Here is a 16,816-nt window from a genome sequence, read left to right as displayed (position 1 = left end):
GGAGAGCGTCGGCTCGGGGCGCACAGCACAACTCGAAGTGATGGTTGTCGGAAGCAGAGGTCGAAGACAAATCCGAAACGTCGACCCAGTTTTTGTTATTAAACCTTAGCAAGAATCCAGTAGCGGAGCACTCCGAACCAAAAACCAAGAACTTTGAATGTCCTCGAAACGCGCGGTTTTATAAGATTTCATCCAAAGTCGCCTCTCCATTGGTCTCTTATCGTCACCTGGCGACAATTCGAAGCCCGATAGAGGGCGCGGGAGAAGTTAACGTCGCGACTAAATACGACTCCTCTCCAGCCGCGTTTCCTCGACTTTAGTCTTTTCTATTGTTTTACATATTTTACCAAAAAAAAAAAAAAAAAACTCCAATTGTTTAATCGACACATTCAATTCCTTCTAGTCGCGTCTGAAAGGAGATCTTTAAATTCTCGATTGACACCCCTCATTCGGACCTCCCAGTCGACCCCCGTTCGGGTTTTCACAAATCCCATAGTATTACCAGTCATCGAACGTGCTCCATCTGTAGTAATGGAAATTAATTTCTGCAGTGGTAATTTATTAATCGTCGCTTGTTTGTTTAGTTATGGCAACGTAACATTCGGGCAATCTGCCTAGGGTGGAACGCCTTCCGGAAAGTCTTGTTCGGTGTAACTGGTTCTATTCGTACTGGTCCTAGACGCGGAGAAAACCCGGAAAACTCTACGTGGCTAGCGAACCCACGACCGAATTCAGGAATCGGAACCTCTCGGCCACTGGTGGGCCAATTAGTCGTTGAAAAATTTTTCAATGCGGAAAATATATCTTCGCTTCGAGTACACCCCTCTAGCGGAAAGATTTTAAGAAATTCTTTTGTATAAAAATTATCGAACACTATTTTTATGCAAACCGCTGAGCTACGACTTCTACGTCTGTTGATTCATTCAACTGTAGAAAAAAAGAAAGTGCACTTTTTTCGTATCATTTGATAATTATGTTTCTAAATCATCCGAAATCGATTCAATTCTTTTGATTGCAGTTCTGGCTAAAAATTTTGAAGCGCTTATAGCCGAAACTATTTCTGATTTATTTTTGAACTCTTCAAATAGCGAGTCAGAAGCTTCTAACACGACTTCTTTTATTAAATCCCCATCCGTATATGGTTGTTTTCTTCTCAGTGAATAAATGTGAGATTTGAAATGATGCGGATGTTGCAGCTTTAGATCGTCCAAAGGTTTAGCAAAAATGCTTCGTCGTTTGGTTATAGCTGATTTTAAGGGAGATATACTTTCTTCTTATTATTTCTGAGCGCACAGTAGTCGGCATCAAAATTTGAATGAACGGTTCTGAAGTGTCTTTCGATGTTACTTTTCTTGGGGATGGCCACACTATTATTACGCAGTAAGCTGATACATTTGCCTTTGAAATCAATAGAACAAAATTGTTCTTCCCAGTCATCCAAGGGCGTCGCCAGAGGGGGGCAGAGGGGCAGTTGCCCCTCCCTAGACATGCGAAAAAAATTATTTAAATGCTAAGTCATTTATTGCCCGATTTATAATTCCCGCGCGAAAAACCCAAGAAGATTATGTTTTAATTAAAATAATCTTAAGCTTCTTAAAATTTATGAATCGTTTTTATTTTACCTACATACAATTCATATCCTTTATCAATTTATATCATTTTGCCCCCCCTGGCTCATTGGCTGGCGACGCCCTTGCAGTCATCATTAAAACAATATATTATTTTTCTTTTACAATTATTCACGATGGGTTTATATAGAAATTCCACGTAGAGTTTTTCAAGTTTTCTCCGTGTCTCGAATGCCTGAATGAGGCCAGTTACTCTTAAAAGGCCTTTAGCCAGTACGATACGTATTTGGCGATGAGAAGCGCGACTACATGGTGTGGTATGGGCACTAATACTCAAAATACGTGAAGAGACAAGGACGTACACTCGCTACTGGTACACGTAGCGAGTGCAGGGCCGGATTAACCCACTTTGGGGCTCTAGACATTTTCTTCTTACCCGGCCCCCTCCCTCTCCCACAAGAAGAAACATAAGAACACATTCTCTTTAGATTTTAGAATTCACAATAACCATATAAAAAGCAATATATTTTTGTTTATTTGCTTATTATATACAGAAAAGTAAACTATCTTATTTACAAATTTTTTCAAAATAGACAGTTTGACCCGGCCCTAGACATTTGTCTCATTTGTCTATGCGATGATCCGGCCCTGAGCGAGTGTATGTCCTCGATTGCTATTTGCTGACGCTGCGCTTGCGCGATTATATTGTCTTATATACGGGATACGGGCGATATGGTTATTGGGCTCATTATGTGTATAACTCTCAAATTATTTTTATGCGCCCTCACTAATATAGTGAGGGCGCATAAAAATCTCACCGCGGACGTCGCGTTGCCGACCCCTGATCTAGATCTAGATGAAAAATACAATTGTTTAAATATTAATAACAAGCTCGTGTATAAAAATAATAAAAAATTTAAACTACATTTTAAATGTGTTTGAGAAAGAAAAACGTACATATATATTTTGTTAATTGTAAAGAATAAATGTGAGGTGGCGCTTTAGCAGAAAATCGGTTTCTTTTTTTTATGTCTTGAGAAGGAGACGCCTTTAATCACAAAGTTTTGGTTTATTAAAAAAAATATTGTGGAAAATTGGGAAATTTTAAAAGAATTGTGCGAGTTATATTAATTGGAATTTAATAAGTATTTAGTAAATGTGTTACTTTATATGTTTAGTAAAATGAATTTGAATTTCAAAGTCGTGTTTACTTGGCCTGACGTTTGCTTGACCATTGAGTTTTTAGGACTCGTTTCGTTCTAATCGAAACAAATGTAATTTGAACGATTTATTCTAATTATTAATCTTTCTCATTAAAAAATTAATTAATTTAGATCTAAAAAATGGCATTCTCTGTACTTATGCCAAACAATTCCATGAACTTCACCGAAAATCATCAAGGTTCTTTAATTTTGGATAAATTGAGAATTCAGAGAGAAAATGGAAGATTCTGCGATGTTACTTTTCATGTTAAAGGCAAAGAATTCAAGGCTCATCGCAATGTTCTTGCTGCTTGTAGCCCGTATTTTGATTCTGTGCTCAAGATGCATAAAATTGTTAAGGAGCAGTTAACCGTTAGCTGTCGCAGTCACGAGGCCTTTCAATTGCTGCTCAATTATATGTATACAGGTACGGTAATGATAGACAGAAGTAACGTAGAAGAATTGCTACGTCTCGCTAATCATTTCTTGATCCTCAAGCTGAAAAATTACTGTGCCGAATATCTAGAACGTTACCTAGACGTTACTAATTGTTTGTCCGTTAAAGAAATGGCCGAGAAATACAATATGGTGTCTCTTATAGATAACGTGACCATTTTTATTCAGAGAAACATAAATACTGTGATGGAACAGGAAGAGATGTTGGAATATCCGCTTTTTAAAGTCGAATCTTTTCTTTCGAGTAAGAGTTGGTACGTGCCGCAGGCCACGTTGATGAGGTTTATTACCAGATGGGTCAGTTGCGACATTACCCGACGGGAGAGCGACATGAGGACCCTACTCACTTTCATAAATTGGCACTCTCTGGATCGTTCTTTTATCGAAGAACATTTTGCCGTAGAACCGTTGTATAAAGAAAATAAGCATTGTTTATTTTTTTGTTTGGACGGCTTAAAAGAAAGTGGAATTAATCTTTATGCGTACCAAACAATATATAATAACTTGAAATCTCAATTTGGATCTGTCGAACCGCTCGTCGATAACGATAAGTTCGTGAATCTTGCCATATCGGCAGCTATAGAAGAATTACAACAGATGCCACTGCCTTCTAATACCGACGACGATAATTGCGGACTGGTGAGCGTTCGTGGTTCCACGGAAAAAAAGAATGCCAAACAGATGAAAGAAAATTTGGGAAACGAATTAATGACGAATAATAATACTAAAAAGAATCCGGAAGAATCCGAAAGTACGAGCGAAGTATGTTCGAGAGGTAAAAAATTTATCTATTTAGAATTAACGTAAGTTAAACGGGTTGTCGGCGAAAACGATTCTCTTTATACGTATAATTTAATATATAATGCCGGACGACGTCGCCGGTCGGGCACGCGTGCCAAATGCAAATTTCGTCCGGCGTGCATTCCGAGACTCGGCTTAAAAAATAAATATCCGACGTCGAAATATTTTTTTTTGTGTTTCGTAAAGAATTTATCAGATTTGTAAAGTGTGTATATATCTGGATGACACCAAATAATATGCTCCCGAAAATTTTGCCCACGTCTCGTAAGCTTTTCGAGTTAATATACGACACGATGTTAAGTTTTATTAATTCGTAACCTCGAGTTTCTACGTAGCTATTCTCTGTACGTGTAAAGAAAAAATTAACTATTCGGATAATACTTTTATCATAATTCACCGAAAATTACTGGGTTTTTACATCAATACATTGATCTTTAATCATAATCAATGAATAATGTTCATAAGAACAAATTTATGTTCAAGTATTGGGGAAAAACTAGAGAAAATTTTAGAATTTGTTTTTATTTTTAGTATGAAATAAAAATTTTGGTTACAGATTTTTTGCAGTTTGAATAAATTCAACCAGATGGAAATTTTTGTCTATTATTTCTAATTGTTTTCTCAGTGATGAATTTTCTAAAATATTCCTAAATTACCACTGGGAAAAGAATTGATTTAATGCATTTCTTAGTTAAAAATATCTCATGGTCATTAATTTTAAATAGATATTAAGACCTAAAGCTAATTTATTGCAATTTGATGGAAAATATGTGATATTAATAAATGCTTAAAAGAATTTTCTGTAAATTAAATCTTAATCAGCATTAGTCTGAAAGAGTAGGCCTACTTAGCAAATTTAAATAATAAATTGAGGAGAATTTAGATGAATCAGTTTTTTTTATTTATAAAATGTTAAATTTCAGCATCAAACTAGTTATATATATTTGTATAAATTTTACATTTAGGTTAATTGAAATGTTTTCATATCTATGATCCATTGCTAGAAGTTTATTATTCAAGTAGACAGTCTAGATAATTTTACATCGTCATAAACTAATAACATCTAATTGTAGCTATAGAATTATTTATAAATTACGATACACAGCTATAATTGGAAAACTGCTTTATTTTGTTATTTTTTCAATTTCGGGAACCCGAGACTCTAGTTGTCTGTATGCTTCACATCCCTAGTGATTGATCCAGCACTGCAAACAGATATCTTGCATTGATTGGGAAAAGCCAACAATATTTACAATGTAGATGAAAATTAAAGTTTGTAACAGGGCTGTGAAGTCGGTAGGTTTTTACACAACTTTGACTCCGATCGGGGGCGGACTTGTTAACAAAATAGGCCCGAAAATTCTGACGTCATTATGTGACCTCAGAATATAAGCTTCAGTATAGTTCTAATAGAGATAGAATGTAGAAACTTTTTTATTTCAAAGCTAAAATACTCCTCCAAGTAATAACATAATCAATATATAAATAATTTGTTGTGAAACCTTCATTATCGAAACGGTGAATACCACCAAGAGGAGAATCAACTAAATAAAGGTGGAAAAAGCCATGTGATTGTTACTAACACGTTCTCGTGTTCAACACTTCTAATATATAATATGTATTTGACAATTTTTATTTTTCCGGCTGTTATATATAACAGAGGAAAAGTGTAGCGATTGGTCAAAAAATGATCCCACTCCGAATTTTTGCATTTTTGGACTCGGGACACCTTGAAATGTCGAGATATGCAAAAGATTCAGATTTTTTTATGTATGTACAAATGTTAGATTGTATGGGAGGCACGATTTTGAATTGGAGTCGGATGGTGTAACACAGGAATTAAGCTTCAAAATAGTTGAACTAAATCGGTTGGTATACATTTTAACATCTTTGCGTACAGAAAAAATCTGGAATGCTTTTGCACTTCTCTACGTTTCAACCTGAGTCCAAGAGTAAAAATCTGGAAAAGTCATTTTTTGACTGATCGTCATTCTTATCCTTTCCAGCTGGAAAAGTAGTAATGACGATGATTCTGATTATTTTAAAAAAATGCAAAATAAAACAATTTTAAAAAACTAATTAAACATATGAATACATTGGGTAATATATAAGTACACAGATATATTAAACTAAGTCAAGAATGAGAAATATAACATTTAGACTGGTAAAGAAAAAAGTTGCTTATTTTGCCATGTTGATTAATTTATTATTTTTCACCTGTTATAAACTGAATTACTCCTTACAAAAAAAAAATAATTTCTATTAAGTCAGCATTCACTGAAGCTCTTAAATCATGTTTAATAATTTTAAGAGCAGAAAATAAACACTCTACTGAAACTGATTTAAGATACAGCATTGCCATCAACTATGGTGGCAGTGCTGTGACAATCAATGCTGTGTCTTGGATAATGTCTGGATAGTGAAGTATTGCAGTTTTAACATCCAAACTTAGAGTGGTCAATGTGATTTATTTTTTCCAGTGCATAGTAAATATCATCTTAAAATTTTGTAAGATTTTCTTTTCTGCCTGTACTCATATTAGAATTCAAGCTTAATTTTTAGGGTAGAAATGAATTTTATAAAAAAAAAAATAGCGGATGAGCCAGATGTTGCTTGGGCAAAAAGTGACGATAACGCAGATTATGATTATTACGTTATCGCTGATCTTACCCATTTTCACTGGGTGCAAGAATTAAGTTGCCCCTCTTATGAGACTAATTAGAGAATTTTTAGATGGGTCTAAAAGTATTTTCAATTTTTCACAAAAAATGGCATCTAAAAAAGTACAGTAAAAATGGAGTTCTTTGAGGTAATATTTAACCTCTCCATCTTCCCCAGTGAGAGAAATTTCGAAAAATCCCATCTTAGTGTACATTCTTATTTTGTATCCTGTGTACAAAATTACAACTTTCAACTCTTAACTGTTTGAACTCTGAGCTAATTATTATTATTATTATTAACCTATCTTGATTATATTATAAAATTGTGAATGCTAATAACAAGTAAAATATTCATTAAGTCCAACCCCACTGGAGATATGACACGTGACCCCTTCTATATCTCTACCCTGTCGACCTGTAATAAAGAACCAAAATTTAATAGCAATAATGCTTTTTATACACATGCTATTGTGCCAAATTTTGTTTCTTAAACTTTACTCATTCCGAGTTATTGTTTAATATTTCAGAACAGAATAAAGAAATCAAACAAATTAAATGCCAACATACGTGCAATTTTTCCCTTTATTTGAGATTTTTTTTGGGTTCGGGAGATTTCCAAACTCATAGATTTGAAAAAAATCTTGGAGGGTCAAATGTGACACAATTCAAATACTTTTTTGTTTTTTATATAACACATTGAAAAAGTCATCGAGGAATTTTTGATGACTCCAACTAAAACACCAAACTCCACGACTCCAACTCTGACTCCACAGCCCTGGTTTGTAGCAAAGTTATTCAAAAATTTAATTACAACAAAGAAAATACATTGTAAATATCTTTATTGGGAAATTTTTGAGAAGGAATGTTTTGTTATCTTAAATTGCATCAGATGAAAATTTATCTATTACATTGCCCTAATTTTAAATTAGTTTAATAGGGATTATTTTCAAATTTAAGAATCTTTGTTTTTATATATAAATATTTTTATTTACGTTGTGAATTTTATATCTATTTTTTAAAATGCGTATATAGCCTGTGTAATTTAAATGGAGTTTTGAAGTTCAAATTTCATGATGATTAGACTAACTGTAAAATTCAAAAGTGTGGACATTTTCAAATAAGCACTCCATGAGTGTTTCTTTGTTAATGTTCAAAGAATGCTTTGTCAAACTATTATAGTGTATATAACAGTTGATATCAGAAAAAAAACAATATAGATTTCAGGTACAAATACAAGATTCATTATTATTGTGTTTGCAATATATAAATTTGCAGTATGTCACAAAACTTATTTTTGTGACTTGCTGCAAACCTTACAAAAATAAAATATAGTGGACTTTTAGTTAAAAAAAAAAAAAAAAAGTTTACATATATACATATGTACTAACCAATATATATTTCATTTAGGACCTCTATATATGTTCTAAATGAACTAACTTCCCATGTATGCTAAACTACTTAAGTCAAGAAAATCCTAGTTAATAGTCAATGTTGACTGTTCTCTTTACTTTAAAGCAGGGGTGAGCAACTTTTTTAATTAACGGGCCAATTTAAATTTTAAAATTTTTTGGCGGGCCGCACATAAAGTGACACTTATTAATAATTTACAAAACTTTATTTATAATAGACATTAGAATAAAAAAATATAAAATTTAAAAAAAGTAAAGATTTCATATACAAATTTTAATGCAAAATAAAAAACAAACAAGAAAAGAACAGAAAAACGAATTTACTTGAAATTTTTAATGAGAAATTTGGCAGTGTTTTTTCCATACAGGCTGATCAATATCAGCTGGAATTGATGAGGTAGCTACACGTTCGCAGCTTTCTAATCGTGCATCACTCAGTCTCGATCGGTGGTCATTTTTCATTAATTTCATGGTTGAAAATAATTGTTCGCAAACATACGTACTTCCGAACAGAGACATCATTTGCTTTGCATTTTTCGTCAAAAGTGGAAATTTCTCAGGGCTCACGTAAGATTTATAAAAATTTTCGATGTTTACTGAGAAAAATACATTTTTTAAATCGGTATTATTCTGCATGTCAATCACTTCCATTTGAAAGTCTTCGGGAACTGTATCCACATCGATATTAAATGGCGAGGAAAACATTTTCGTGGAAACGCTGTCTTCTCAGCTTTGAACATTTGGAATCGTAATTGAAATTCGTTGATTAAAATGTCTATATATTGTGCGTATTTTTGAGAAGTAGTAACGTTTCCTTTTTCTAAATGTGGAAAGTGAGACACATTATTCTGCAAAAGATGCTGTTTCCACAATTTTAATTTGCACTCAAAGCCCCGAATTTTATCATACAAATTGTGAATAAACTGTCCTTTGCCTTGAAGTTCCACATTAAGATCATTGAGATGCTGAGTCATGTCGATAAGAAACCCAAAATCGCACATCAATTATCCCTTCATATCCAAGAACAATTGTATTTCGCTTTTTAAGTTGTATACTCTTTTTAGCATTGCACCTTTACTAAGCCAACGTACTTTGGTATTAAAAACCACGTCGCCATATTCAGTTTCTAAATCTTTCAGGAATTCTTTAAATTCGTGGTGATCTAACGCGCGTGACTTTATAAAATTGATTAGTTTAATTATTGGTACTGTGACATTTGGCAAACTCAATCTTTTCGCACACAAATTTCCCTGGTGAATTATGCGGTGGTTAACGAATATTTCCCTTCCTGCGACCTTCTTAATGTCTTGAAATAGCCTTCCCGATACTCCTACCTCCGTGCTCGACATTGCTCGTGCTTCATCCGTCGATATACCAATAATCTTTTCTAATGAAATGAAAATTTTTCGAACACAGACTTTAGTTCATCGTACAGGTCTTTGCCGGTTGTAGTCCCTCGCATTGGAATCAGTGAACACAATTCTTCGGTAATATTAAATTTGGTGTCGATACCACGTAAAAATATAGCCAGTTGTGCCGTATCGCTAATATCGCAACTCTCATCGAGTGCCAAAGAACAGTATTCGAATTTTGCAATGCGTTCACGAAGCGTTGTTGCTATGTTCTCGGACGAGTCTTCAATTCTCCTTGCAATGGTGAATCTTGATAAACTAATGTTTGAAATAATATTTATTTTATCGGGAAATGCTATTTCTGCAACAGCAGTCAGACATTCTTTTATCATCTCTCCATCCGCAAAGGGTTTCATTTTTTTTGCCCGTATTTGACTGATAACAAAACTAGCCTTTACTGCCGTATTTGATAAAATAGCTTGATTTTTAAAAATAGCCTGTTGGTTTCCCAAGTTTTTCTCCATTTGATTAAACTTATCTATTCGGAGTTGTCCTGTTAAGTTTTTATATTGTTGTTCATGTTTTGTATCGTAATGCCTTTTTATGTTATATTCTTTTAATGTCGACGCAGTCACTGAGCGTATTAAGCATACAGCTTTATCTTTGACAAAAGTGAAAAAATAATCAAATTTCCACTTTTCTTGGAAATGCCTGCGCTCATCCGCAACCTTCCGTTTTTTTGTTTGCTTTTTCGACACGCTATTATGGATTAAAAATTTGAAAGTTAAAAAAATTTGTAGGAAAACTTAATTTTGAATAAAAAAAAAATTTCTAATATTACCTTTTTGACAACAATATTGCACTCACGCCTTTCAAGAAACACAAGAATTGCCAAAATTGCTAGTTAACAGCTTACCAGTCTGACTGATTGTGTGACAGAAGCAAACACAAACAAGCACAGACGCGGCGCGTTCGTATTGCATGTTTGAACAAGTCGCCGACAAGTGAGTAACTCGTAACAAAAAATTGTTTTGGTTTAGTATGTACTACCATTTTATTATAATTAATTTTTTAACAATATATTGATGGGAGAAAGTCGATAAAATAAATTCAATTTTAGAAATGCTTGGCGGGCCGCATAAACATGTTTAACGGGCCGCGTGTTGCTCATTCCTGCTTTAAAGTATCTACATAGTGTACTAAGTAATAACTGTTAACATCAGTGTTCCATCTGCTTAATGATCAGAATTCAATATTGTGTTCAGAACAGTTTTAACAAAATAAATTTATCAGGTTTTTTTTTTTTTTTGCATAATCAAAATTTCAGGCACTTCTTAGCTATTTTTTCAGGAGATTTAAAAATCTTTTTTGTAAACATGAATCTGTAGCATTTTTATTTTCTATAAAAGTGCTATATATTTTATAGTTTTATATTTAAGGTAAATGTATAGTACAGTAAGACCCCACTTAACGTGGGAGATGCATTCCTAGACAACAGCGTGCTAATCGAAACGGCGTTAAACGAGGTCATTTTAAATAGAGTAAATAGGGAAAGGGGAACACACGACCAAAAATAAACAAATTTTACTATAATTTTAAATTATTTTTATATTAATTTGCATAATAATATATGTTAAATAACAAACATATGCACACAAAAATGTAAAGTTCATTTTTTGTGTTAAAGGTCCTGGCTTTTTTGAAATTCTTGTTTTTTGCCATAAAGTCATGTAGTTTCATTTGTTGCTTTCCTTCTTTCCTTAAGCAAATGTCGGTAGCAAGAGATCGCATCCAAAACGCCTCATCTTGCTTTTGCACTCCTTTCAAAATCTGTATCATTCACTATAATTTGATCAACGATTTTGGTTATCGTTACCATACATTTACTAAGGAAATCTGTAGAGAAATTCTTTTGGTTCTTTGTTTATGGAATCTCTATTTTCCAGTTTTAGATGAATTCCTTGTTCTGCCAGTTCTTGACGGTTGTCGTTAGTAAGGCTTCCACCAGAAACCTGCAGTAACTCCTCAATATCCTGCTCGTCTACATCTCTTAGTCCTGTATCGATTAGGTTGACAATTTGGTTAACCTAACGATACAGCGATAGGCTCTTTTCGTTGAGAATTCTTGGATACCTTCAGCCATAACTTCTTCCACACTCTATTTATGCATTTCTCAGTTTGTTCTTGCCAAGTGAAGTCAATATTGTCTATGGAATCCATGATGTTATATTTTTTCTAAAATTGCACCAAACAAACATAGATTTAAGGAAAGTACGAATTGCCACCTTCTGCTGATTGATTTGTGTTTGGGAATAATCATATTATATACGAATCAAGGAAATGCCATGATAATTTCAATCAGCGTAAATTTTGAGCATTTTTTAGGCTTTGAGCAGGCCACGTTATATTAAATCAGCATTAATCAAGGCAGCATTAAGGGGGGGTCTTACTGTACAATACTTAAAAAGAACATCATCGGGCTAGCAAATGGCTAATGGAATATTAATAATTTAAGTAAATTTGTTACTAGAGTTAGGCGTTAGGCGCCATCTCTTGCTAAATTTAATAATTAGAATTTTAATTAAATAATTTAAATAAATTTAGGCCTAACTGGAAGAAAAGAATCGGCCCAAAGCGGGACTCGAACCCGCAACTTCTGCTATCCGTGCAGACACGTTACCAGTTACGCTACCCGGACCTTCGGTCCGATCTCCCCTTCCAGTTGATATAAGATGACCGTCGATGGTCGTACGGTAATCTTATATCAACTGGAAGGGGAGATCGGACCGAAGGTCCGGGTAACGTAACTGGTAACGTGTCTGCACGGATAGCAGAAGTTGCGGGTTCGAGTCCCGCTTCGGGCCGATTCTTTTCTTCCAGTTAGGCCTAAATTTATTTAAATTATTTAATTAAAATTCTAATTATTAAATTTAGCAAGAGATGGCGCCTAACGCCTAACTCTAGTAACAAATTTACTTAAATTATTAATATTCCATTAGCCATTTGCTAGCCCGATAATTCGGCAGTTGTTGGTCTTTATATATAACAGGTTAGTTGTTGTTTATTTATAAAAAGAACATTAGTTCTTCATAAGAAATTTTAAATAAAAAATTTTATTCCTGAAAGTCTTTCTTATTTATGTATTTGATGATTTATTATACTGTATAGTTTTGCAGATAAGATGATACTTTAATCATAAAACAAGGCCCCCAAAATCCGGGGTTGTCTTATAGGACAAATACAAAAAAAATTAGATTGAAATTTATATAAATGAAAACCATTATTAAAAAAATGGACAAACCGTAATTATTTACTAGTAGAGAGTAGAGTATGTCCACAAAACAGAATAGTTTGTATGATGTTTTTATGAATAGTCAAGGTCATTACCCAAATTCCCAAATCACTGCGAATGTTTGCAACAATCGCAAGGCGGTGCAAGATGCAAGAAAATAAAATTTGTTCATTTGAAAAATTACAAATAGGACATAATTCTGTATACACTATACAGTATTATTATCCAAGTGATGATTGCCAATCTAAACTGAATTCATAGGCCGTTGATAGTTTGGTGGTCGTCTTGTAGGACAGATGTATGCTAAAACCATAAACTTTAACAAAAATTTATATCTCGTCTTATCTGCGGAAATATACGGTAATTGTTTGAATAAAGTTTCCGAAAACAGAAAATTGCAGTTTTAAAATGTAAAGAATACCATTTCTATGTGTAACAACTGAGAGACCAAAGTTGCATACAGGCCATATTCACAACCAAGGTTCAAGAAATATCACTTTTTTTATTTCTGCTTATCTTTATCAGTGGTGATCTTTAGCAAATTAGGGTGATGGTGTTGTATTTGACATTTCATGTTTGACACTTTGGTGTGCTAGTTCCTTTTCCTGAGTAAGAAAAAAGTATTTGTTCACAGGTTTCACTTTCATTATTATCATGTGGTGTTACAAAAACTATTGGGTTGGCCAAAAAGTTTATTTGGTTTTTACATGAAAATTAAAGTCACACTTTACATTTTAACCAATAAATTTATTGAACAATGCATTCACTGTTTTGTTTTACTACATTATGCCATCTTTCAGGTGACTTCATAATTCTGACTGCCCAAAACTATTTATCTTTTTGAGCAAAGAACTGTTTCAGGCGCCTTTTACAGTCTTCCAGCAATTTGAAGTTTTTTCCTTTAAGAGAATTTTGTAAAGAGCAAAATAAATAAAAATCTGAAGGTGCAATGTGAATATGGTAGATGATTCAGAACTTCTCAACCAAGCTTTTGTCTGGTCATTAAAGAAACATACAGTCTTGTAGAAGATTATGTGTTTTCTATTAATTAATTCCAGATGCTTTTTGTTGAGTGTTGCTTTCAGTTGGTCTAATTGGGAATAGTACTTGTCAGAATTAATCATTTAGTTTTTCAGAAGGAGCTTGTAATAAAGGACTCTAATTCCCACCATATATGCATCACCACTTTCTTTACATGAAAACCAGCCTTTGGCATGGTTGGGGTGGTGGTTTATTTCACTTGCCCCATGATCTCTTCCATTTTACATTATTGTAAAGTATCCAGTTTTCATCACCTATTATTTGTTTTAAAACAGGATCATTACATTTAAGTATTGAATCACATGTGGAAATAGTTAAAGAGTTTTTCATTTATCTTGTGTGGAACCCAAACATCAAAGTGATTAACATAACCAAGCTGGTGCAAATGATTTTCAATGTTTGATTTGGATATTTTGAATATGTTGGCTATCTGCCATGTAGAAAACTCACCATCTTCCAAACACCGGGGAGAAATCATCACTTCGTTACCAACCTGTTACCGGTGTGCTTCAGTTGAGCTTGTTCCAGCCTTTTGCTCCCTTAGAGATTTTTTTCTTACTTTAGTTTGGGATTGGACTCTACACCAGCAAGTACTAGAAATGGTCCATGTCGTCTGTTACAATTCTATCTTTGCTTTCAATGGTACTGTTTACAGGCAGAAAAGAGGAGTACCTAGGGTTTATACAAAAACCAACTTATTAAGAAACCGATTTTCGAATCTCAACTACTCTATGAAACCGGTTTTCAAATTTTTAAAAATTTACTTCCCCCAAAAAATGGAGATAAGGAATATTTATAACTTCTTTTAAAACTTTTTAATTTATTTAATATTTATAAAATTTCAAAATATAACAAAATAAAATTGTCCGACGTCTAAACAAAACAAAAAAGAAATTGCTAGATTATCACATTAAACTATAAAATTTACTCCATATAAAACCAAAAAGAAAAAGAATAACAATGCTTGCCTACAAAATATTATTTTATTTCTTATTTATCCTAAGAAAATATGATTTCAGAAAGTGAAGAACAACTATAGATCTATTGCTCAACTGTGTCCTTTTTTTGCACACAAAATTGCTAGAAATAGGAAAAAAAAACTCTTGTTACTGAGTTGGGTTTAATCATCTTTAAAGTATTAAAAAATAATAAATCTAAACTTTTTGTTCTTCTGTTTTTACTCTCTAATACTAAAAAGTCCATTGTTAGTGTTTTAGGGCTTGACAAATTAATTTCGTCAGGTTCTTGAAGATATTTATGTATTGATTTTTCCATAGCATTTGTTAAAGCTATTGCTTGATTTTCTTCTTTGCCACTTTTTCATCATCTCAGTCATCTTCTGTAGAATAATTTGGATATAATCTCAATAATATTTGTCCAGATAACTTAATAATAGCAGATTTTGCAGCTAGTGGAAGAAATACACTAGACAACTTTGTTCAAACGTTCTGTGGATTTTGTAAATAAAGGAGAAATCCCAAAGTTACTAATCCCATTTGTCTTCTCTCTTGAATTCGTACCTGTACAGCATGTAACAATTTGGAACTAATTTCAGTTTTCAAATTTTTCAAATTCACATAACAAAAATTCAAATACACCTTCACTTGTAAATAAGTAGGGTGACAAGATGCAAATCTTGTTATTCTAGGGCATCAGCTACTAAACGTATTGGTCCTAAAACTTTAAGGCGCTCTTCAATTTTACAATATTCTGCTTCATTCTACGTGTGAGAAGCTCGATGTCATTTAAAGCTAAAACAACACATTTTTTTAAGTGTACAGATCTTTCTATCATTTTTTCGTTGTTGCAAGATTTTTCCTTATTGTAGGAGAATTGGATGCTTTTTTGTTTTTGTAGTTAGTTTTATGAATCTTAGTATTTAGCAATATATCCGTTTTATGCTAGAGACTATTTTGTGTAAAAATGTTGATATTTTTAATCAAATAATTGATTTTTATGTTTAAGTCTAAGCTCAAAAAACCAGTGTTTTAGTTCGGAAAACCTGGTTTTCAAATTATGTAAACTTGTTCAGAAAACTGGGTTTGAAAAACCGACAAACCCTAGGAGTACCCATGGGTAACCCAGTGTCCGGAGACCTATGCAAAATGGTCATTAGGCAGCTGAGAGCAAAGTCTTTCCATCATTCCTCGTGGACATTCTCTTGTATAAGAGATATATAGACGACATTTTTATCATGTGGAATAAGATGGCAGACATGTTGTCCTTCGTACAAGCCTTCAATTACAATCTGTATGGCTTAACAGTAGGGGTTGAGCAGACTAGCAGCACTGAAGTCCACTTTCTGGACATAAGCATTAAATTGGAAGGGTCCACCATTTGCACATCAGTATACTGAAAACCGAGTGCGTCTTCTATATACATACCCGTGGGTTCATGCAACCCATTCTCATACAAGACTGCAACATATAATGCTCTGGTTAAAAGGGCCTTTTCCCATTCATCCACCTTGCAAGCCCTAGCTGCCGAGTTAGCTTATATCAAGAAGATAGCAACCAAACACAGGTACCCTAGTCTGATGCACCGTTTGGTTGAGCGACACCACCGCTCGTTTAGCACACCCAACACGGATCTGAGAACCAACATTGATCCTGACAACCTAACATGTGTCCCGATCACTTTTAACTCCTTTATTAAGGTGGTGTACACAGAGATCGCCAACAAACATCGTATGCAGATAGCATACAGGAGATGTCCGACGATATTCGACATCCTCTGGAACAGAAAAGACTCTCCTGATTGTAACAGACTTCCTGGCGTCTACTCCATCCCTCCATCCCGCTTAAAGACAACAGATAGGACAAAGACCTGATTTATATTGGTTTTACAAAACGCTCATTAAGCATTCGTATACAAGAGCACCGAACGGATCTGCAGCACAGGTGACACGCTACTGCCCTTGCCACGTATGCATCTGATCCGGACATTGAAGCAGAATTTGACAAGGCCGAGATTGTCATCAGTACTCCCCACCAGGAGCATCTTAAATGGCTATAAGCCATAGCCATTTATAGAGA

At 33.8% G+C, this 16,816-nt stretch overlaps 1 protein-coding gene across 1 annotated transcript in view; it reads left to right on the top strand.

Moving 5' to 3' along the window:
- The first annotated feature begins 2,581 nt into the window (after nucleotides 1-2,581).
- The window catches only part of LOC136974382 (uncharacterized), a 37,877-nt gene continuing 23,642 nt past the window's right edge, over nucleotides 2,582-16,816 (top strand). The window contains exon 1 of the mRNA XM_067269238.1: nucleotides 2,582-4,001. Within this exon, the coding sequence (XP_067125339.1) occupies nucleotides 2,912-4,001 (1,090 nt within the window). The 5' untranslated portion in view covers nucleotides 2,582-2,911. The remainder of the gene's footprint in view (nucleotides 4,002-16,816) is intronic.

This window comes from Centruroides vittatus, unplaced genomic scaffold (genome assembly GCF_030686945.1).
Source record: "Centruroides vittatus isolate TY-2023 unplaced genomic scaffold, ASM3068694v2 contig_349, whole genome shotgun sequence".
Classification (NCBI taxonomy): domain Eukaryota; kingdom Metazoa; phylum Arthropoda; class Arachnida; order Scorpiones; family Buthidae; genus Centruroides; species Centruroides vittatus.
This window is presented reverse-complemented; position numbering and strand designations above follow the sequence as displayed.